The 24,539-nt window shown below is 35.9% G+C and overlaps 2 protein-coding genes and 1 pseudogene across 3 annotated transcripts; 1 reads left to right on the forward strand and 2 right to left on the reverse strand.

Moving 5' to 3' along the window:
- LOC110720484 (nucleolin-like) lies at positions 1–5,392 on the forward strand. The gene is made up of 11 exons (XM_021899520.1): positions 1–440; positions 1,815–2,416; positions 2,502–2,591; positions 2,705–2,944; positions 3,276–3,497; positions 3,589–3,886; positions 3,966–4,282; positions 4,376–4,491; positions 4,578–4,681; positions 4,768–4,841; positions 4,929–5,392. Exons 1-11 carry the CDS (start codon positions 221–223, stop codon positions 5,019–5,021), a joined length of 2,376 nt encoding a protein of 791 aa, XP_021755212.1. The 5' UTR covers positions 1–220; the 3' UTR covers positions 5,022–5,392.
- Positions 5,393–6,033: 641 nt separating this feature from the next.
- On the reverse strand, positions 6,034–15,316 carry LOC110720485 (annotated as a pseudogene).
- Positions 15,317–16,430: 1,114 nt separating this feature from the next.
- On the reverse strand, positions 16,431–21,599 carry LOC110720486 (tetratricopeptide repeat domain-containing protein PYG7, chloroplastic-like). Of its 2 annotated transcripts, none has more exons than XM_021899521.1 (5): positions 21,194–21,599; positions 19,027–19,078; positions 18,079–18,371; positions 17,565–17,711; positions 16,431–17,003 (listed from the first exon to the last, which is right to left on the reverse strand). In XM_021899521.1, the coding sequence occupies exons 1-5, from the start codon at positions 21,428–21,430 to the stop codon at positions 16,722–16,724; spliced, it is 1,011 nt and encodes a 336-aa protein (XP_021755213.1). In that variant the 5' UTR covers positions 21,431–21,599; the 3' UTR covers positions 16,431–16,721. The 2 variants fall into 2 exon arrangements, with proteins under 2 accessions (XP_021755213.1, XP_021755214.1); XM_021899522.1 differs by having other exon boundaries at positions 19,027–19,082; positions 21,194–21,291.
- Between the last annotated feature and the right edge of the window lie 2,940 nt (positions 21,600–24,539).

Below are 24,539 nucleotides of genomic sequence, written 5' to 3' on the forward strand. Positions count from 1 at the left end.
TATCAAGTACGTGTACATGTCCACGTCATGCGGTGGAAAATCCTAATAAAAGTAAACGAACCCAAAATTAGGGTTCTCCTTTCCTAATTTTAAACCCCTCTTTTTCTCTCTCTATTTATCTTGATTTCTTGCTTTTTTTTTTTCTTCTCTCTATTCAATTTCCTGATTTTCCCCAAAATCTGAAAAAAAAAATAATCGAAAGTTGAAGAAGAAGAAGAAGATGCCCCCGAGAACGAAGAAAACGGCGGCTACTCCGGGGAAGAAGACGACAAGTACTTCACAAACTCCGGTGAAGTCCGATGATGTTAAAAACGAGGTTGTTAGGGCTGAAATTAACGACAATAACGTTAAAGTTTCCGAACAAAATTATAGTCTTGATAGCTTAACGGATCTGAATGTTGAGCCTTTATCTGAGTCTAATGGATCCTTTCTTTTGACAAGTAAGTAATTTTTTTTAATTATTATTTCTGCAATTGATTTAATTATTGATTAATTGTATTTTTTTAGGCTAAGGTTGATTTTATTGGAAGAAATTGTTGATTTGGGTTAGATTTTTTATAGGAAAGAGGAATTGGAATTGTGGGTGTTTTTTTGTTTGTTAATTTATGAATTAATGTCATATTAATGATGAATTAGTGCTATTTAGGAGAAAAAAGATTAAAGGAGATATCTTTGTTGAATGAATTTTATCTGAAGGGAAGAAAAGATTCATTATTTTTTTTGCATGTTTTGTATTTTGATTTGTTGGGTATACAGTTTATGCTAATTTTTCAATCAGATGCTTAATTAGCTTGGTTGGTTTAATCGTGGGGGGTGAAGTTTTGGGCATTAATGAATGAATTGTTGTAAGATTATGTAAGTCTCTATATCCTTTAAGTCGGTCCATCCCTGTTGAAGTTATGAGCAAGAAAGAACTAATTTCTTAGGTGAAATTCATGTGACTCCACCTTACTCTCTTCGGATATGGGGAGGACTATAAACATTGAAATTTGGATAATTTCGTAGCGAGTTTTCACATGAAGTGTATAAGAAAGGTGTGTTAAAAGAGTGATTTTTGTACATTGTGTTCTTTCTCACATTAACCTAGCATGACATCTCTTGTTCGGAGGACAAATCTATACTTCTGGTAATGAAAGATTTTAAACCATTGGAAATCAAATATATTCATGACCAAGGGAAGTCTTTGTGTTGTTTCAGCTGTTCTTGATGGTTCAAGCCCCTGTTCAGTGTTTGGAAACAGTCATTTATGTGGAGTGCCCATTTAAGACTTCAATATTGGGGATAAGGGCTTTTGATGGGACAAGTGTTCTTCATAACATTATTTTATCTTGCTATGTTTTATCTCCTGTTTGTTTATATGCACAAGTTTCAAACTCCATTATATCTCTAAACACTTTTATAGAGTGTGCTTACACCAAGGTCTGTTATAAATTGCCAATGGTATGCAAAGGTTAACATTAGTGAGAAATGGATTACGAATCTGTTTCCTTTCTATGAAGATTAATGCATTTGGTACAATTAAGAATTGCCCAAATATCTATTACGAGGATACAACAAAGTAATGGAAGTGGCTTTATTTTTTTTTTCCGGATATGACAGACAATCTATGCTCCAATGCTCTTTCGGACATGTTTACTTTTAACCTGAGCTAACTTTATTGAATAACCATATCAATTATGTTTTTGATTTTGGATTTTGGAGGCTTAATGGAAATTTTATCTGTGCATCCAACACTTTAGAACTCTTATTACTCCTAATGGTGAATTCACCATGTTAACTGGCTGGATTTCTGTCAACCTCTCTTTCTATGGCAGAAGAAGATGAGGTTAAAGAGGATGAATATGAAAAAGATGAACGGTTGGACCTTGAGGATAACGAACCAGAATATGAACCAGAAGAGTATGGTGATGGATATGATGAGAAAGAAGTTGACCAGGAAGATTTCCAGGAGGAAGAGGACGAAGTTGTGGAGGAAGTTGAGGAAGGTGACCTAGTTGAAGAGGAGGAAGAGGAAGAGGAGAGAGACATGGCTGAGGAGGATATGGAAGAAGTTCCAGAGGAACTGGAGGGTGAAGAAGACGATGAGCATACTGATGCTGGCCATGAGCTTGAGCATAAGCATGAGATTGACCATGGCCATGAGCATGCTGAACTGTTTGATGCTGCAGAAGAACGTGAACACCATGAACTTGTCAAAGAGAGGCGTAAACGTAAAGAATTCGAAGTATTTGTTGGTGGTTTAGACAAAGATGCTACTGAGGAGGATTTGAAGGAAGTTTTTAGTGTTGTTGGCGAGGTTACTGAAGTCAGGCTCATGATGAACCCTCAGACCAAAAAGAACAAGGGCTTTGCATTCTTACGCTTTGCTACTGTTGAGCAAGCAAAGCGAGCTGTCTTGGAGCTTAAAAATCCTGTGGTACTTGTTTTGATCTTGTCATAGATTGAGTGACTGCAAAGCTCAGATTATGTTGATGAGTTTATTCTAACACCAAAAATTCCAGGTGAATGGGAAGCAATGTGGTGTCACACCAAGCCAAGACAGCGATACCCTTTTTTTGGGTAACATATGCAAAACATGGACAAAGGAAAAAGTAAGTAGACTGTGGTGTTGCTGTCTTCATCAGGCTTCGCGTTTATTTTGTTATTGGTTATGTGGAGTTGCATTATTCTCTTCTGATTGGCCTATATTAATTTGTTCTTCCAGTTAAAAGAGAAATTGAAACTTTATGGAATAGAAAATATCGAGGACTTGACATTAGTGGAAGATAGTAACAATGAAGGAAAAAATAGAGGTTTTGCCTTTTTGGAGTTTTCCTCCCGTTCCGAGGCCATGGATGCTTTTAAACGTCTTCAGAAAAGAGATGTTTTGCTTGGAGTTGAGAGGCCTGCAAAAGTTTCTTTTGCAGATTCTTTCATTGATCCTGGAGATGAAATTATGGCCCAGGTAAATTAGATCAAGCATCTTTCCCATTCCTTGGATGATTAAGGAGTAATATTGATCTTGCAAGCTGTGAAACACCTATTAGGAAGGGTAGTTTGTGAGTACATGGCCAATTAAAGCAGAATACAATCTCTATCCCCCCCCCCCCCTTAATTTATTGAATTATTGGCTATGCTTATTCCTGCTTTCTTTAGTTTTTTATTTCTTATCTTATATAAATATCAGTCATCTGTGTTTGGCTTCACATCTGTTTGGCTCTTGTCGTGCATAGCTGAATTTCTTTGAATATTTGTTTCTTTTAACTGTGGATGATATTGGGTTGAACCTATTTTAGGTCAAAACTGTGTTTATTGATGGTCTTCCTGCCTCATGGGATGAGGATCGTGTTCGTATCCTACTCAAGAGTTTTGGGGAAATTGAAAAGGTTGAACTTGCTCGTAATATGCCCTCTGCAAGAAGAAAGGATTTTGGCTTTGTTTCGTTTGACTCTCATGATGCAGCAGTAACATGTGCTAAAAGCATTAATAATGTTGAATTGGGTGAAGGAGATCACAAGGTTATTATTGGTTTATAAGCTTGTTTATGTGTTTTCTACCTAGGTATGTGAGATAATGCATATGGCTTTACCTGATTTTATTCTTCTACAGGCTAAAGTAAGAGCCAGATTGTCCAGGCCATTGCAGCGGGGTAAAGGTAAAAACCATCCCCGTGCTGATCATAAGGGTGGCCGTGTAGCTGGGCGGCGCCTTAGGGCTCCTTGGAACCGTCCATTACCACCACGTCCCCTTCCTCGTATGAGGGGACTTGCTAGCCGGGCTCCCATTGCTGTTGGTCGTGGCTTGAAGAGGCCTGTTGGAGTACGGGATAGGCGTCCCCCACCACCTATGCCAGCTAGAGCCAGGCCTTTGCCACCTCCACCGAGGCCGTATGATAGAAGAGCTCCTGGTATTCATTCTGATCTTTGCTGGTCACTTTTGATGGCAGTAAACTGTACTAGTGTCATCTGACCCATTGTTGTGTGCAGCTCCTCCACCACCCAAGAGTAGCTTGAAGAGAGATTATATTAGGAGGGAAGAGCTCCCTCCAAGGAGCAGGGCTGTGGCAGAATATGGGTCTAGGATGCCACCAGAAAGGCGTCCAACTTATAGGGATGAGTATGCTGCCCGTTCACCTGTCTATGCTGATGTGCATAGGAGCAGTGCATCACGCTCTACAACTAGGAGACCTTATCCAGAGGATAGCTATGCCCCAAGATATGAAAGACCACCTCCAAGTTATCGTGAAGGGCGTCCTCGTGACTATGAGTCTGTTTCTGGTTCTAAACGCCCTTATAGTGCTATGGTTAGTTGCTGAGGTTCCCTTGTTTCAATTTGTACCTTCTCATTTTGTTATTCAACATAATGGTTTTACTAAATTCTGATGTTGATTTCCAAGGATGATGTTCCTTCACGATACACTGATCCTAGTCATAGTATTCGCCATTCAAGGGCACGTGTGGACTATGACATTCCTTCAGGAAGCTCTCTGTATGCAGATACATATGGTGACAGGTCAGTGTTAATCTCAGGAGTCAGGACTAAAATGTATTTGGCCATGTATTTTTCTTTCCGGTACTAAAATTATCTCATGCATATAGAATGGGGAGATCCACTGCGGGATATAGTAGCAGCAGCAGAAGTTCAATCTCTGCTCAGGATTCTCATGGCATTTACAGTAGTCGTCAAGGCATGAGCTATAATGGTACACCCTTGTAACTATAAATATTTAGTAACTTGAACGTTTTATGTCACCGTACGTCTCTTTTTTGATAGTTTCTTGTACCCTAGGTTCATACGGTGGCAATGATGGTGGTATGTATTCATCAAGCTATGGGAGTGAATATCCTTCTCGTGGATCTGATGTATGTTTCGAAGTCCCTGCTTAGTTGAAAATTCAGTTCAGTTTATAAAATTGGGTAGGCTTTTACTCAATTTTGTTTATCTTTCAGGTTGGTGGCAGTTCTTACTCATCACTGTATTCTGGCCGTGGTGTGAGTGGTAGTGGATACATGGGAGGTGGAAGTTCTGGATCATATTACTGAGTTGATTGGTTTTAGTACTGTGAGGCAGCAAAGACACCTTAAATTCTCATCTTTGCAGCAACATGCGTCAGTATTGCTACTTCAACAATTCTACAATTTTCTTTTTACCTCTATGTTCATATGAAGGCGGCAGTAAGGTGATGTGGGGTTATGCTCGACTAGTGTATTTCATTTGCAATAGTTACACTTGTCCTATTTAAGGCCGAGTGATGATAAGATCTTGTATTGTTAGTTTAGCATAGCATTTTAGGTAGGTTTAGAGGCAAGAAATTCTGTTTCAAAATTTTCCTGCAAAGAAGCTTGTGTTTTGATGTAGTTACAAGGCAAGAAATGATTTATACATTGGCATTAATGTTATCCTCTTTCCTATACAATCTGTTAAAGAGTCGTTCTACACAAACCCTCAGGGAGGAGGTAGATGTAGCCACCAATTGGCTTGGCGAGAGATCAAAGTTTAAATTTTTTGTGACTGTAATTATGGGGAGACATTAAATGGACTAATCACTAATTATAAAGGTTAACAATTGAGATTTAGGGATAACTCAAGTGGTTAGAGGCTCCTTGATTTTAGGGACACGGTCATACGGATTGATTATGATCATCTGCCTTTGTGGCTCTTTAAGCTACAAAAAAAAAAAAAAAAAAGAGGTTGGAACAATGGTAAGAAAATGTGATACCCACAATATACAGTTTTTATACCAATAGCTACTGCATAAACATTTTCAAAATTGGACATGGTTGATTAGAAGTTTTTATAATTAGACCGCCATAGAGTCCTTTATCAAGTCCGTTGTATTGCAGACCTTGATCCCACATTGATCCGACTGAACTGAACCACACCAATAGATGCAGATGAAAAGATGATTTGAACGACTCATAAACTCAAATTGTGATTCAGTTTTATAGCCTTCATTGTTTACAAGTTGATTCAATGTCTTGAATTTGGGCTGTTGGAACCACAGATTGGTAGGCGATAACAATGTTGGGGGGAGGGGAATATTGAAAGACTTCATAGAAGAGAATGCTTTTAGATAAAAGTTCTGAATACATCTGTATACAATAAAATAAAGAACTACACTAGCTGGCACTCAAGTGAAAAATTGAATTCTACAAAATTGACTCTAAATGTCTAAAACTTCTCAACTTTCTGAAAGGGGAATTCCTCAAATAAATATTTGCCCCAACAACATACTTCAATCAAGGAAATTTTGCTCCAATGTACCGTGCTAGTCAGCTTTCACTTTGGCTAGGTTGGAAAGAGTCCTGTGACCGACAAATAACAAGACGACTCCCAAGAAGCTCAGGTACTTCAGTGTTGTAAACAGGTTCAACTGCAGGTATTAAACAAAGGGTTGAATACAGAAGAACCATTTGCAGATCCGCAAACACAAGAAAATAAAATTAAAAAAAAAATAACGATTTCCTGGAAAATGAATCAAGTCCAGACCAAAAGAAGAATTTGGAAAAAAAAAAAAAAAAAGATAGTTTTGTACAAAGGATTTACAGTAAGTCACAAATTCATGTGGAAAATGAGTTATAGTATACACAAACCTTCAGCCAGAAAAGGACATAGAGGCAAAGTACAGCTGCAATGCCAACATGGAAGAGTGCAGCAAATGCAGCAGATACTGTTGCTGTAGGGAACTTCTTAAAGTTTACCCCAAGGCGAAGGAGCTGCAAGAAGGCATTGAAGATCAGAGTAAGAAAAATTGTCACCTCAAAGGCTAACAGTTTTTAAATTGATAGTACAAAACTACAAACATTATAAAATAGAATGGTCAGTGGTTCACAAAGGCTAAGGCATGTGTGACAATAATCAGAACAAACAAAAGGACAACTTTTTGACAGGAAGGAATTCTTCTTCAATCCATACAAATAATCAAAATGGCATGAACAATTTCATATCTTGGATTGTAACTTGACATCTTAGAGCTTATTTTATATAATTACTTCTATAAACAAGGAAATAATTGCCTTTTGGCCAGTTGGGGCACAATGGAAGTAAAACGGCCTGAAAAGATTTAACTTACCCCAATAAAAAATCCTACAAGTGGAACAAGGGTAAGGCCCAAGAAAGCAAGAGAAAGTTCCTTAGGTGGACGCGTTTCTGGGGCTCTGAATATGTGAGCTATTTCTTCTTTGGGTCCAAACCTCGAAAGAGGGTCAATTGGCTGAAGAGGTGGCCGAGTTGCCTTCTCAGGTGCTTCAGGAAGATCTAAGTCGATATGACCCAGGTATCGAAAGAAAGAGTTCTCCTGAAAAGGTCAATTTAGAACCAAACCAATGCAAGTACTAGAACATTGAAAATGTACAGAATCATAATTACCATGACAGCATCTCCAATGGTTAATTGCAGATCATACTTGCCAGAAAGGTAGTAGAGCTTGTCCACTAGTCCAAGGAAATCCTACAGAACAAAATCATGAGATGATGCTTGCAGATATGTAATTTCGGAAAGATGATAAAACTATAAAATGTACACAATATTTCATCCATGCGTTATATGTGATGTACATGGAGCAAAGAATAAGAGTTTCAAAGCCAAGCAACAATGCTATAATTAGATCGAAAGACCCCTCATGGAGGGCTGTACTACACAGCAACGTGAAACATCCCCAACGACTGTAGTTTTTCCAATTAGAAATATTTTTTTATCCAATTCAGTTTCTATATGCTAGTTTTGATTTCTCTTGTAGATATCATATGCCTCTTCTGTTAATGAGTTAACTTTTCTTTCAAAATTAAAAATAGGAATTCATATAATTCTATGCAGATTCATTGGTGACATGATATACCGAAAGCAGTAAAGGAAGCTTACCAGCGTCAATTCAAACGTTTTTTCCGGAACTCCCAACAACAAATACATGTTCAACATTTGTCTCGTGTCTCAGCTTCAACAATGCCTGCTGCCATCTTGATTAGCAAACTATCTAAAGATCTTGAAGATGAGGCATTCTCTAAAAAAAATAAAATAAAAACCTGATGGGGCTTGAATGCATTTCCCAGAGGTGAGGACAGCTGGAAGGAGAGACGCAGCTTCTGAAGATGATTTGCTGACAGAGAAATGGCACTGTCTGTGGACAAATCTAACCTGCAATCCCATCTTCTAACATTAAAAAACTTGATTATTGCAAGACAACTCTCTAATAAAGAATTTTTCTTTCCATTTCTTGAACAAGCATGTCAAGCCCAGATTCTGAAACAAGAAATGAGTGTGCCTAATTGACTATGGTACACAAAGTGTTCAAAATAAACTATAACGTTTCCATTTTCTAATTTAGCTCAGATGCTACCATAAGTTGTCCAACAGCCAAATCATGGAATTACGGGTTCATTTTGCACAGATACGACATTGGATTGTATGATTTTAAAAAATGTGCCAATATCTGATATATCATGCTTAGAATCAAAGATGGTGGATGAATAAGTATTCAGAAACTTGTTGGAAATATACTTACTGTGTCTGAGATTCCACATTGCCAAGATCATTATCAAGGACTGATATCTCTTCATTTTCAACTTTAATTTCTCCTGTGAAATAAATTTTAACCCAAGTTCGGCCTCCTGTAGCATATACATCACTCTGACTTGGATCATTGAGAGCAATCTAATTCATGATCCAAGAAAGGGAGGAAAAAAAAAATGTCAATTCCTGGCTTTTTTCTGCATGAGATCACAACATTAGCAGTGAAAAGTGAAGAACAGAATATTACCTTGAAAACAAATTCATAGTTCCCAACATCAATGTCCTTTGGCAAAGAATCCAAAACATGGAATCCACCATCTGCGGCATACTTAAGATCCTGATAAAGCAGATTTGGCTTTATTAGTTGACAAGTCATTAAAAAGCTTGTAGGAAATCAGAATTGTAAATATAAAAAACAAATCAAAGCAAAATATGCCAAGTTTGTCAAAACCTGGTTCTCAATCACGGGAGCACTTTTTGAATTAACACTGGCAGCTTGCACGATTTTCACAGTCAGGGCAGGTGCCTCAGATCCAAGTACGGTGTTCACCTTAACCTGCTCACATATATTACAATTAAAACAAACTACACTTGAAAAATACTCCATACTTGTCAATTTGTAACAATTTGCAGCCTTTAAAAAAGAAGGTAAGCTACGCACATATTATTGCAGGAAATTATACGAACTGATGCTATGAGATACAAGAGCTTCAATCAGCCAACAAAAATCTCACATTTCACTAACCACATACCATACTTATGACAAGCTTATAGACCATACTAAAGTGGTTCGGGCAGAAAAAGGAAAAAAAAAAAAAAGAATTTTCTCTAACTGCACGCCCCCCCCCCCCCCTAAAAAAAAATAAAAAATAAATGGTATCCTATATAAGTTGCCTCCAGTTCACATATGAGACATCAATGACACCAGTCAGCCTGGATATATAACCTACATAGTACACATGCGGACACAAACAATAGAATGGTCTACTCTACATTTTCCTTTGCCCTCAAAAGTCAAAACTATCTATGGGAAGCGAGCCCTCGCACTAAAGTGATTAAGGAAGGCACATAAAAAGCGACTTCTCACATATGAAAGATAATAATGGTGGGTACCTTGAGCTGGTCATTTCTGGAATAGGATAGCACCGTAGATGGGAGTGACAAGATCAATGGAATTGACACCCTACACAGGAAAAAAAAAAAAAAAATTGTTACATTTCCATGAAGCTCAAGTCACCATGCTCTGTATTCATACATAGTAGAGGGAACAAAACAGCTAAATGCAAATCAATAGGGAAGTTAACAGTAATGAGAGAAAAGTCGCTTTTACAGTTATTGAAATCTTATATAATGTAAAAAGTAAAAAATGACTGGCAATTATTTGCAATTTTTATTATGCAGGGAAATACACTCAGTGCTTATGGGGTCAATCTTCAAACCTACTACATCAAGCCATTTGAAACCAGGTAAGTACATATTACATAAATAATCTAGAATTTTCATTGCTCGTGTTAAATAAATTGAATTTAATTCAAAACCCAACAACTTCGAGTTATTTGTTAGTTTGATCCAAAACTAACTAATCTGAACCACCAGACCACCAGACCTGAAATCTCCTTTCACACACAAAAAAGGTATTATTCCCATTCTTTGGGATTAATCACGATCTTTTCTCCAAGTTCCATGACAGAGATATCAATTACGTATACTTTTTTATTATATAGAATACTTCCCAAAAAAATTTTGCCATTTGTAAATTTTCAAAGTTTTAATTCAATTCTTAGTGTTTCATATTGGGTAAAAGGTCTATAAATTGAAATTTACATAAAACCTGACCATTCCAATGCCTATAATAACAAGGAAGAATCGGGATAATTCAGTAAATCTAAACATGAAGAACTAAAAGACAAGTTACCAATTGCAACAAGATGAGATGAAAAATATGCATGCTATTCAAGCATTACCTGTTGTTTTCCAACAAAGCTAATGCATCAATCTGTTCAAAGAAATCATGGGAATTTCCAGGCACTCCAATGCCAAGAAAATATTTTGCCAAACCCAAAATTTTGTCTCCAGAAACCTGCATATTGCATTTCAAATTAGGAAATATCTTTACAATTCATCATTCAAACTCTTGCAAGCACAAACACCTATGCATAGGAATAGGACCACCTATAATAAATCTTTACATGTATATCAACTTACAGTAATCTTCCCAGAAGTTACATCAGCAAATGCCACAAGCCCACGAACAACTGATGATGTAGTTGAAAGTGGACCTTGGTATTCAAGAGCATCAACAACTTTCTCATCAAAGAACATGGCACCACCATCTGTAGGTAGGCAATAAAATAGAAGATAAAATAAATAAAAAAAATTTAAAAAAGGGAAAAAGCAACAACAAACAATAAGCTAGTCTCATTGCTTAATACATAGACGTGAATTTGATACTTCAGCAAATCTGAAAGGCAATTCCAACATTTTGAATCATTACTAGAGCGTTATTTGAACGACACAAAAATCAGTTAAAAACTATCTTTTCGTTCTGTTTTCTTGGCCATTTTTATTACGTCACCTTTTTTTTTTATCCCAAATATATAGGGGATAGGGATAGGAATATGACTTTTTGTTCGACTTATGAATCATGAATCCATGATATGCAAGCATCACTTTTAACAGAAAACCACAAAGAGCAAAAAAAGATAAAAGACAACCTATGATGCTTATTAATGAAATAATTGGGGATGTAACACGATAACACAACCTTCATAGGAAGATTTAGCAAAGACTATAGCGATTGGCGGTTAGCTGTTTAATCTAATCAATAGAACAAACTATCATCAGTTTTGGAATGAGAAAAGGGCTCATATGGCCACATCTCTCATTGTTATTGAGGTGTGAACGAGTTTCCAACTATCATCAGTTTTGGAGTGAGAAAAGGGTTCACATGGTCACATCTCTCATTGTAATTGAGGCGTGAACGAGTTCCAGGTCTATAAACTTGTTCAATTTCTTACTATAACTAGATTCTAGATATTCAATGTTTGAACAAGATTTCTGACAAAATGCTATTCATGTTACAAAATCAAGAGCTATATCACAACATAAACACATTATTAACATATTTTAATTATCAACAGGATATCATGCAAGCTCACAAAAATTTTCTAACAAAAAACCACACAATCCATTTTGAAATTCAATTGACATTTCTTTGTCAAAATTTTTGAAATTGTTCATTTGAATATCACAGATGCATATCACCAACATAATACTACCAAGTAGCAGTGAGGCAGTAATGGGAACACACAACAGGAGATCTCTACATACCATATTTCTCAACGCTGTCAAACAGTTTCACTATATCATTCTTCAGAGTACCAATCTGTACAATGTCCATTCAACAAAAATATTAGATAAAGCCCCAAAATTATTGCTACAGCAGAATCATATGTGATACGTACATAAAAGTATAAAAGTAATGGAATATGGCATTACAATAGCAAGACTATATGGCCAGCTACAAATCAATTTGCAGGTCAAGGGTATGTTACAGCCATTACAAGAAGATAATGACCAAATGCTGGATGGAACACAGATGATCTAAACTGTGGTTAAAGATTCAAGAGTGGAAGCAACATACTTCACTCTAAAATAGTATACCCTCCCTTATCTGAAGGGAAGGGGAAAAATGTATTAATCCTTCATCTATATGCATAAACTAAGATGATATCAATGTAATAAAGCTAATTTTCCAGCTTAACAAAGGATAAGTTGTGGCAATATAAATTTAAAACCATCCGAAAATCCAAACAAAGATGCCTGAGTATTAGCATAGAGTCACACAGGCATTTCAATATTAACACTTAAATTAATTACCAAAAATCAACATAGCTACAAGAAGACAATCAATCTAATAAACAGCACAGTCATCTGTATCACATGAATAAACCAGAATTGACATGTTCAGAAGATGAGTGGGGATAGCACAATATGCAAATACCAGTGATTGATCGATGTCAGCTGAGGCTAATGACACAACACCAGCAAGAGTTTCAAGAGCTATTCCTGCAGCAAACAGACAGTTAGCAATAGACAAATGGTCAGTAGTCTATGGATAGAAATTTTTTATCAATAGTATTGAAATGAAAAGTCATAACAGCAGCAAAACGGTCACCACACCCCCCAAAAGTATGCATTTTATACAACAATAACACATGCTAGAAACAGCTAGGGTCTACAGATGGACATAAAACTAATAGGAAAAATGGAGATCAAATTTATAAGGGGAGATACTACCAGCCGCACGAGTACTGGACTCAGGTTTGTTGGAACTATAACGCCACCGTCCATCACTTTGACCAAGAGCCTAACAAAAATGTATGAACATAAGCTATGGCACCCAATTGAATTAAAAAGCCCAGGGAGCAAAACCATAAAGCATACAACCTAGAGCCAATCATGGGAGAAGTAGATTAACAATGCAAAATTAAAAAAAAAAAAACCAACCTTGACTGAGCGGAAGATTTGATCGGCCTTTTCAAGCTGAATTTCTAGATCAGCAGCCTGATCCTGCACATATGTTTATGAAATAATTGCCAAAAAATTATCAAGAATGCCAAGCAATAAATTAAATCTTGAAAATCATAGAAAACAAACATAATTCAGCTTTGATATTCAGTAATGTCAACGTATCATATGGTGCAAACTTTTAAAACATTGGTCTACACAACATAAAATTGACAAAAAGTAGATCCATCCATTTCCAATGTAGATGAGTATTTACTTCCTTGGCTTTAAAATATGGAATAGATTAAAACATAATGACTTATTTATTGTATGTGTATAATTCTTATTGTGGAGTAGGCTGATAGCACATGGTCATTTCCTTTCCATAATTGATTGGAAACAGTCAATTTGTTATTATTGAGGAGAGGTTGCAAATATCTGCTCCTTCTCTCCCCTCCCCTACCGTTGGAGGAAGCCTCTTCAAAGCCAATTGATCAATGTTGATGTTAAAAAACAAAAAAGGAAAATGGCAAATTGCATAGAATTTTTACCTTAAGAAGTACCAAGCTTCCAACTGAATAATAGAAATCAAGCAATGAGTTTGCTTTAGTGATTGCCGCTTGCAGTTTTGAGTTGACAGCCTTAAAGATGGGAGAGAGAGAGAAAAAATAAGGTTAAAAACTCCTCAGACCTATTGACTGATTCATATTCTTGTTCCTAAAAAAGAATAAGTATATCCTTCTTAGATCAATTTGACAATTTTGGGACCTTTTGAAGAATGGTTACCTTAAAATTCTCTCCATCAATCTTGCACTTTAGGACTCGGTTCGATTTCAATGCAACACTGAGATCCTTCAAACTAGCAGATGAAGACTTAAGGGTCTCCGTAATCAATCCACATGTTGAAGTACTTATATCAAGATCTTTCCCAATTCCAAGGATCTCAAAAGTTCTTAAAGCCTCATAAGCGTCTTCAAGACTATCCAAAGACAAGTTGAAGTCAACAAATGTTCAACAAAGAACAGCCTCAAAGAACTATCTAATTGAGCATACTACAAATAAGAACATAGGCACACAAGGCTTAAGATAGGAATAACACTGCTTTACATAATGCATGTAAGTATGTCACTTGCCTGATGATTAGAGCACTAATGCAAAACGAAAATTAATTTTACAGTCATCATCAAACAAGCACAAAGTTACACAGTAAACATACTGGTAATCTTCCACATCGCAATTCAAATTAGTGGCAGTACAATATTCCTACTTCTAGAAATAACCGAGCATCAAATTCCAGGGATTTAAAAAAACAACCCCAAACCAACCATTCCCGCAATCCCAATTCGTGTGTAGCATTTAGAAGGTATTGAGATCTCGATCATCATTTGCCCCAAACCAACTATTCCCGCAATCCCAATTCGTGTGTAGCATTTAGAAGATATTGAGCTCTCAATCATCATTTGGGATGTATAACCAACAATTACACATGCCATTTGCTTTATGAATTTGGTCTGTGATAACAATTTGGCCAGCTGAAGTTCTTTATAAATCATCCAACAAGCTTCTGACAGTAGTCCCCTACTCCTAAAAAAATCTGCACCTTATATATGCAATTCAAGTTCTAAAACTCAATTCTTCACCTACTTCCGATAACATCAAATGGCAGGTTAAGCAACACCAAAATCGGCCACCGACTTCTAACTTTTTCTAATTTGAATAACCTAAACATCCTCAAGACATCTAGATTTTAAATTTTTAACTAAATTAACAGCACAATGGATCAAATTGAGCAATAACAACCTGAATAAAAATCACCATCCTAATTCATTGTTGCACATTCAAACAAAATTACTTAGAAAATAGATAATGAAATCAAGGGTTTAAGTAGAGGTTTTGAAAACCTTTTAAAGGATCCATCGATTGGCTTGAAAATCTCAAGAGCCGCAGATCGGTGAGAATCCGAAATTGGGCGAAAGATCGCAGCTTCACAGATCGACGCAATTAGAAAAAGGGCCAAAAACCCTAGGTTTTGAGCCATTCCTACAAAAACCACACAAATTTGGGGAAAATTCAAAATTAAGAGTGAGATTAAACAAAATTTGCTGAGATTTAACAAACAATGTGAAAATTTGATTTGATTTATTCTCAAACTTTGATTGAATTTGTAGAATGAGAGATCTTACTGGCTTTCATTGTATCAAAATTACGACGAACTGTAACTTAGGAGAGAGAAGGTGAGAGTGGGAGAGGAAGAACAGAGTGAATGAATGAAACAAACAATGGACGAGAAAATTCAAGAGTGAAGACTTGTGACTTTGTGAGTTGACAATGTGGTTCGGGTCCGTTGTTGGACCCTGGATTTGGGTTTTGGTGATTCATACTTACTTTCACGAGTTTTCGATAGGCTTGACTGTGTTTGTGTTAGCCCGATTAGGAAACCTATTAAAATTAACCTACTCGGTAACATTCATAGCATATGCTTTACATTTTAAGTATCGTAAACATGTACATACTTAGCAAATACAAAGTAGGTTAGTTCGTGTCAGGTTTAGCGGTTAGAACCACCATATTTGAATTCTACTCTATAACATGTCCATGATCCGAGCCTTCTATCTTGAGATTTTTAGGCAATGATGAATCGTCTAATTTTTTATGAACTTGCAAGTATATTGCAAATACCCTGTATCACATCCATTTTAATGTGTGCGACACGAGTTATCTCTAATATTTCAATTACACAAAAATGGTCTACTCTTAAGGATGAAATCAAAATTTTGTGGTTTTCACCACTTATCCAATCTTTCATTCAATTTTGATCTTTAATACTTATTGATAGATAATTACCCTTTTTTGAAGCACCAAGAGTTTCTTAAGCTTAAGCAACTAGTCATTTTAAAATATCAATTTTTACCGGGAGCTTTTAACGTTTCAGTTACCTTTTAAACTCGTAAGTTAATTTCATCAAAAAAAAAACTCTTGCTTTTTGTGTGGATATACTGATGGACAACAATTTATACTCATATCCTATTATGCCTTCATTAAAATTTGCTAATTGAGGTTGGCTAGGCTGTGCATCGATATATTGAAGGGTTTAAAGATGATTTTGTTGAAAAATCAAAATACTGCAATACTCTTCTTTTTTTTGTTTTTTTTGTTTTTTTGAGGAAATATACTAAAATACTCTTAGGGGGGCATTTGGTTTGAAAAGTGGAAACGGGGTGGAAAGGAAACAAATAAGAGAGGGGAAATGAATCATTTAACTATTACCTTTTCATTTGTTTGGTTTAACCATGTAAAGGGTATTTGTTAAGAGGAGGGTAAGTGTATTTGTTACCCCAAGTTTTTGAGAGGTAACAAATAAGGGGTAATCATTACACTTAGGTAATGGTAATGGTTACCATGCCTTCAAACCAAACACAAGGTAACATTATTGGTTTAATCGAATCCATTTCCAATCCAAAAAATACACTAACCAAACGCTCCCTTAGTAGAGTACAAAGTGGATAAATTGATAAATTTACATTATAGAATGCATTTTTTTTTTTTTTGCCTGAAACAACTTATATTATCAGAACTTACACAAGTAGAAATATTACAAACGCCTTACAATATGAAACAAAGGAAGCAAAAAGCAACCACTTGAGTTCATATATTGTCATAACTCAAGACCAGTTTTCAAATTCATACCATGTCAAAATTTAAGTTAGTTTAACATCATAACACTATCACCTTTCTTTGGATTTTACAGGGACGCCTTTGTACATGTTAACACGATCCCTTAGTGATTCAACTCGAGGGCGTGCCACCTTGTTGTTGGGATCGAAAAGCAACACTTCTTCAAATGCCTTAAGAGCAGTCTTGAGATCTTTTTTCTGTTCATATGCATCACCAAGGTTGTTCCAAGCAGTGACATACCCTGGTTGGATCTTAACAGCTTTCTCAAATTGCGTGATACCCTTGTCAATCTTTCCATCACGCACATAACTCACACCCAATGCATTATAAACCTGTAGGTGCAAATTTTAATGTTTAGATATAGATACATAATACCTAAATAATCACACTAACCAAAGAATAGACCTGTTAATTACAGTATAGTGCAGAAAGTCCTAGGAAAGTTACTTGTGTAATGGAGAATCATGACTAGCTATGTTAGATGAACTCTTCATTTCACCATAACCCATGTCAGAACTTCAACACTCTGGAAAACATGAGTTTTCATAATATAGCTGACTCCGACACGTCCTATCTGTGGCAAGATTACTCAAATCCAAGTGACAGATCATTGGTTAAGCCAGCATATGATCCAATTAAGCATATCAAACAACCACCATCATCATTTGAGGTCTTGGGGTTTATAGTGTACCTCTTACTAATTTCAATCAGTAAAAGGAATATTTAATTGACTTTCATATAAGGCCATTTTTCAATAAGTAGTGAAGGAGAAGGCGTGAATATTGAATTACATGCTTTGAATGGTTTCCTTGACATGGAAAAGAAACGATGAAAGATAAATATGAAGACTATGCAAATTTTAGAAGCCTGGAAATCATCATTGCTTTTCAAACCTGGGCAAGATCCTGGTCATCTCCATCCCATTTCTCAATTGCTTGAAGCAAGAATTTAGTCGCAGCTGGGTAAAACTTTCGTCTCAGCATCACTGCTCCAAGTTCAAAGAGTTCAGTTGCATTTGCGTCACCACTCCTTACTTGCTCCTATAATTGCACCAAATTGATTTTTCAAGCATCTCACACAGACCACAGATCATGTACAGTGTTTATGAAGGATATCTTGAGAATAACAAAGATAATTTATAAAAGCTTATTTTTAAAGAAATTACTACTGTCTAGAGGGATTGTTTTCCTCAAAGAAAATAGAGCATTGGGCAAAGGAACACCTATCTATGTCTCACATAGAAATGGATATAAAGCAAGTTTAAAATATCTTCACATAAAAATCCTTTAATAAGTTATCCCTTTTCTATTTCTACCTGATCAGGAATCTTAAGTAAAAGACATTGTAATAGTCTTAATTTTCTACTATAGATTTCAACTATACATGCATCAAAATAGAAAAGCTGACCTGCAATTCTTTAGCAGATAGATCAAGTTCACGACGAACGAGGACTTGACGGATAACAAAAAAAGTCCCAACTCCAAGCAAAGCCAGCAGCAAAAGCACATATGACAACTGAATTCCCAATTCAAACAACTCTCCAACTTCATAAACTGGATTTATTTTTATGTCAGTGCTGGAGTATGCCACTTGTGAAGAAGTCAGCCAGGCAATTGTAGCAGATGAAAGGATAGTAGCACATCTTAACAAGCCCTTCATATTTTCTCCATCTTTCACGGTGCAAAGTTTCTTAGAGAGATCTGTAAAATTTAAAAATACAGACCCTTAGCATCAAATGTGTAAGCAAGTGTAGCCAAAGCAAAAACACACTATACTCAATTGAAGATGCATTAATATTTACTCAGTAACCCATTAATGGTCCCACAGGTTCTAATATACAAGGGGGTTATACCTTTTTGAAACAAGCAACAAAATCATATTGATAATGACTGTCATGGACAGTGTGAGTTAGTATATACTTGCACAGTTACACTACAAAGAACGATAGTGAGAATTTATTATTCCCTTTGCCTTGATTAGTATTTTCACTTTTGACCAACAAGATAACTAAAAACTTTTTTTTTTTGAAATGAGGAAGAGATAGGATATTAAAACAAGTACGTAGTATACAACTTTAAAAGTTAAAATAAGTTAAATGCAATAGTGGTTTATTAGTTCCTTTGTTAACCATTTTCATTAAAGTAAAAGAACAAATACTTTTCTCATAAATCAAAGTGATGTAGTAATGTTTTATTCTAAAGAAGGTGAGCAGATGCCATTCTCTAGCTGTTGGAATACATAGAATTGTGCTCCAGACTACCGTAAGAAACAAATATTCAGAAAATCAAGATATTTGAAAATATTGATGTCAACAATATCATACTACAAAGTTGAAACTAAGATAAGATGATTTACCATGCTGATATATTGATAAGATTGGTCGCAATGTCAATGCCATTCCAAATTTCTGCCTTCATACACGACAAAGGAGAAAAATCAAAGACTGTGCAGCCCAGTAAAGCATAAAGAAAATTATCACTAGCTAAGAAATCACAGACAGTAAGAATTATTATGGGTCATTCACTGATTAGTGGAACTAAATTAAATGACAAAAATCACAATAGGAACCACATATCACAAATTTAAGACATGTAGACACTTGAGCCAATACTGTGTTGTTAAATGCCTTTAACTCATCTTAAGTCCTATGTTTGCTTAGATAGGAGTACGTAATAGGTAAACATTTGACACACCATTATTACTTTCAAAATATCACATTACTGACTAATAACTAGGACTACACATGCTATAGAAAATTGCACAGTATTAGGCTGCACTGAGTGAAACTTTGAGTTCCTCTTACATGCAAACAAATCTCATACATGCATCCTCCTACAAACAGAAAGAAAAAATGGAATATATAAAAAATTACACCTCCATTAATATGTACATTTAGGTAACAGCTTCACTGCAATTAGAGCACAGAGAAATCATTATGTTGATACAGCGGATTATAGGAATAAGTTACTTCAGTTAAATTTTAGCTTTGTTTGTATAAGCTTTTCAAAGTCACCAATACGGAACCTATATCAGTAAGAATAAAACAAGTTCTTGGATACTTAATACAGAATTACATTCTTAATGAAGCTATGTAGCATGAGCATTGTTGAAAGATGCTACTCACTCATGGACCATAATTACCAAAATCCTCATCAAGAAGCAACATTCATTTCACATGATTACAGTATTACACTCTTCCTTAACAGATGCTGAACTTGCTTTCCTTTATTCTGCATGTTCCTTGGGGAAATTTGGCTTGCTTTTGTTTTTTCTCCAAATTCTCAATGAGGTATGTCCTTTCAACAATTACAGATACTTATATATATACAAAACTAGTGTTTGAGCATGTGCACCATCTTAAAACTATTGATATACTTTTGAATCACTTCATAATTTGGTCATCAGACTCATCACAGTACAAAAATCAAGTTTTCTACCATAATCCAAGCCTATAAAAGAAATAAATCAACCTTTATTTTGCTCAAATAAAATAAAGGCATATAGCTTTAGAGATTCCAAGCAATAACCTTACAAGGGAAAGCTTGAAGAAGTGCAAGCATGATAATGTTTCGTACAAAACCCATAAAGACATATAGCTTTAGAGCTTCCAAACAGTAACCTTACAAGGTAAAGATAAAAGAAGTGCAAGCATGGTAATATTTTGTACAAAAGCCCTCATCGGATGAGAGTTTGACCACATACAAGACCAGCAGTCCAGCACCGTTCAATCCCAAAACCACTGGTGGTAGGTGGAGTAGCCCACTTGACTTATAAGTTAGTCAAATTCCCTTTTCTTCTTCAATGTCAAACAACTTGTCCCATCTCACATGTGGGATATTATCTGAACAAAGCCAAAAGTCGACTACGGACTACTATTAAACATACTCTTCACTAAATTCCTTGATAGTTGATACATTCCTTGATCACGAGCAACATGTTCGTGGGGGCATCTTATCTTCCTGATTAGTGGCTTACCTTTAAAGGCTCTAATACTTGAATGCCTCAAAACTATGTGAACCACCACATGCTGAACGAAGTACAGAAACCTGTTGGCTCTTGCAAGAGTTGCAACAAAGCTATACTGGCATGCTCTCATTAAAGTTTTAAAGAGCATATCCTCAATATTTTGCCTCGTAGACAAGAAACAAACACATCTTGTGACATGAACTACTAAATAAATCAAGTTTCAGTTTAATTAATGAATAAGAATGCAAGGAATGAGTATTTTCCCCTCCTCTTGATCCACTCTCCCCCTATAAACTTTCAAGCAAGCATGTAGCAAGAACTCCTCCCCAGTTGGGACCTCGCCGAGCTCGAATTCAGATTAGTCAGAGTCTTGTAGGCTATGAATTAATGGATAAGGTCCCATCAAACAAAGTTCTCAACCATAATAAAGCAATTCAAGCGAAGTACAGCAAACACTCTCACAACAATAATAATATCCAAACAATACATCATAATAACCAAGCTACATAATAAAGGAGAAATTTAAAGAAAATTAGCAAAGAACAAGAGCACTTACATTGCGTTGAAGCTTGATTAAACCATCACAAGAGCTCAAATTTCTGGGATCATTTGATGAACAAGACAATAACTTGAATTTGGAAGGAGATAATGAAGCTACCAATACAGAAGAAGAAAAGGAAGATTGAGATAAAAACATGGAAGAAGATTTTCCAGTAGAGAGAGAATATGAGGGAGAATTCACCAAAATTGGGACGACATGGAAAATTTTATCAGAAATTGAGGCAGAAATCATGGTTTATTGTACTGGGTATTTGATTAATTTTTGTGGGTGTTGGAAATTTTGCAGAAAAATTGGGGAGATTTGGGAGGTTGAAGGAAGAGATTGAGGAGGTAGTGGTTAGAGTGGATAGTGTGTGTTAGTGTTATAATGAGGTTTTATTTTCCATGGATAAAAATGTGGATAGCAGGTATTCCACTATTCTCTGTTAATTTAATAATTTATCTTCCATTCTCTTTTTACCTCACACTAGAGAACTTGTGGTTGTTACTTTGTCCGCTAATCCATAACCTATTAGCTTTCGAGTAATGTAATTAGAATTAGAGTCGACTAGTCCAGTTGGATCAAGGGTGGTTAATTGGCAACAGTTACCTAAAAATGAGATGAAAAAGCTCTCACAATAAATGTTGTATTTTCGAGACTTCTATTTAAGTTGGAACAACTTCCTTACAACCTGATCCAAACATTTGTTGATACATTTATGATAGATTAGATGACTTAAAGAGATTTGTTTTATAGGGTTCAATTAATAACTTTTGTTACTAGAAATGTTACCCAACACTGCTTCATTTGCAATATGATTTATCTTAAATTAAATGAATTGGAGTCTTAGATTTAGGATTATATGGATTTCATCACAGATAGTATATATGTTAAAAAGATTACAATTACCTCAAACTTTATTTTTATTATGTAATTAAGATTATGTTCAACCAACAAAGCGATACCTTAATCTGTGCAAATGCTCCAATATTTTATCTCTAAATATTCTCACAACATCTTTTACTCCTAGCTAGAGCTGTCAATTCGAGTAAACGGGTCGCGTTTGGGTCGGGTAAGAGTGGGTCGGGTCAATTCAGATTAACTCCATAACCTATGCGGGTCGGGTTTGGGTTGGATCATGCTTGAGTCGGGTCAGTCGGGTCATACTTCTTATCGGGTTTGGGTTGGGTTTATGTCGATTTAATAACAGGTCGGGTAACATTCGGGTCGGGTGAGCAATAGGTCGGGTTTAATTTGGGTTTTCACGGGTTAAAATGGGTTAGGGTAATTCTCGAGTTCGAGTCGGGTTCAGTTCAAGTCAATAATTTGCAGGTTAAAATCAGGTCGGGTCATTCTCGAGTTTAAGTTGGGTTCGGTTCAAGTCAATAATTTGCGGATTATAATCAAGTCGAGTCATTTTCAAGTTGGGTTCGGTTCAAGTCAATAATTTGCGAGTTATAATCAGGTTGGGTCATTTCCAAGTTGGGTCATTCTCGGATTCAAGTCGGGTTATGTTCAAGTAAATAATTTGCAGGTTACAATCAGGTTGGGTCATTTCCAAGTCAGGTCATATTCGGGTTCAACTAACTATAAATAGATAATTATCATTTTTACCAAGCTAATTATTTCCTTTGACTGTAATATATATGACAATATACTAGTGAACTATAGTCTATAATTTAGGAAGATAATTATCTCCTTTGACCATACAACAAATATATACTATATTTAACTCTTAAATTTGAGTGATGCTCCTTTCTTTTGCTGGCCTGGACTAACTTGTTCTCCCAAGACAAAATGCTTTGGTCAACAATAATAAGGTGGTCTAAATTGCATTTAAGCTGATTTGAAATCGGGTCAGGAACAATTTGGGTTGAATTTAGGTCGGGTCAATAACAAGTCGTGTTAATTTGGAGTCGGGTTAGTAATAGATCGAATTGAATTTTTGGGTTGGGTAAATTATAGGTATGGTAAAATTCGGGTCGGGTCAATAACAAGTCGGGTTGAATTTGGGTCAGGTCAATAACAAGTCGGGTTGATTTCGGGTCGGGTTTGTTACAGGTTGGGTTAAATTCGGGTCATGTTAGGAACGGTTCGGGTTGAAATCAGGTCAGATTAGTAACAAGTCGGGTTAAATTCGGGTTTTGAAGGGATAAAATGGGTTTGGGTCAATTTCTGTTCAAGTCGGGTTCGGTGCAAGTTAATTAAATTAGCCGTTGTAAACTGGTAAATTGGTGCAAGTTGTAAACCGATAAATTGGGCTTTTAAAAGCAAATTGAATGGTTCCACACACCCAATTGGACTGCCATAGGGTATTAGGGACCATGGTAAACATTTCAGCAATTTTTATTTCCGAGCGAAAAAAAAAGTCAAAAAATTCCAAAATTGAAGGCTAATATCCACGTTTTTTGAGAAATTTTGGAGGATTCGGGGCCCGGTGTCGAAAAGTCTTGAAATTCTAGGGGATATATCTCGAGGTCATTTAATGCCGTTTGGAACCATATATGATCATTATTTGTTGTCATAAATGTTTGTGGTATGCTTGAATTAATGAAATCGGTGCAAGTTGTAAACCGTAAATAGGTCGTTTAAAGGAAAATTGGATGGTTCCACCCATCCAATTGGACTCCCGAAGGATGTTGGAGATCATGATAAACATTTTGGCAATTTTTATTTCCGTGCGAAAAAAGTCAAAAAATTACAAAATTGAAGGCTAATATTTGTGCTTTTTTAGAAATTTCAAAAGGTTTGGGGCTTGGTGTTGAAAAGAAATGAGATTTTAGGGAATATATCTCAAAGTCTTATAATGCCGTTTGGAACCATAAATGATCATCATATGTTGTCATAAATGTTCGTGGTAAGCTTAAGTTAATGAAATCGGGGCAAGTTGTAAACTGGTAAATTGGCCGTTTAAAGGCAAATTGGATGGTTCCACCCACTCAATTGGACTCTCGAAGGGTATTAGGAACCATGATAAATATTTCGGCAATTTTTATTTCCGGACGAAAAAAAGTCAAAAAATCCAAAATTGAAGGCCCGCTGTCGAAAAGGCTTGAGAATTTAGGTGATACGTGTCGGGGTCATATAATGCCGTTTGGAACCATATATGATCATTATATGTTTTCATAAATGTTCGTGGTAGGCTTGAATTAATTAATGAAATCGATGCAAGTTGTAAGTCGGTAAATTGGTCGTTTAAAGGTAAATTGGATAGTTCCACCCAACCAATTGGACTCCCTAAGGGTATTAGAGACCATGGTAAACATTTCGACAATTATTATTTCCGAGCGGAGTCAAAAAATTCCAAAATTGAAGACTAATATCCATGGTTTTTTAAAAAAAATTGGAGGTTTCGGGGCCC

This window comes from Chenopodium quinoa, unplaced genomic scaffold, assembly GCF_001683475.1.
Source record: "Chenopodium quinoa cultivar QQ74 unplaced genomic scaffold, ASM168347v1, whole genome shotgun sequence".
Classification (NCBI taxonomy): Eukaryota; Viridiplantae; Streptophyta; class Magnoliopsida; order Caryophyllales; family Amaranthaceae; genus Chenopodium; species Chenopodium quinoa.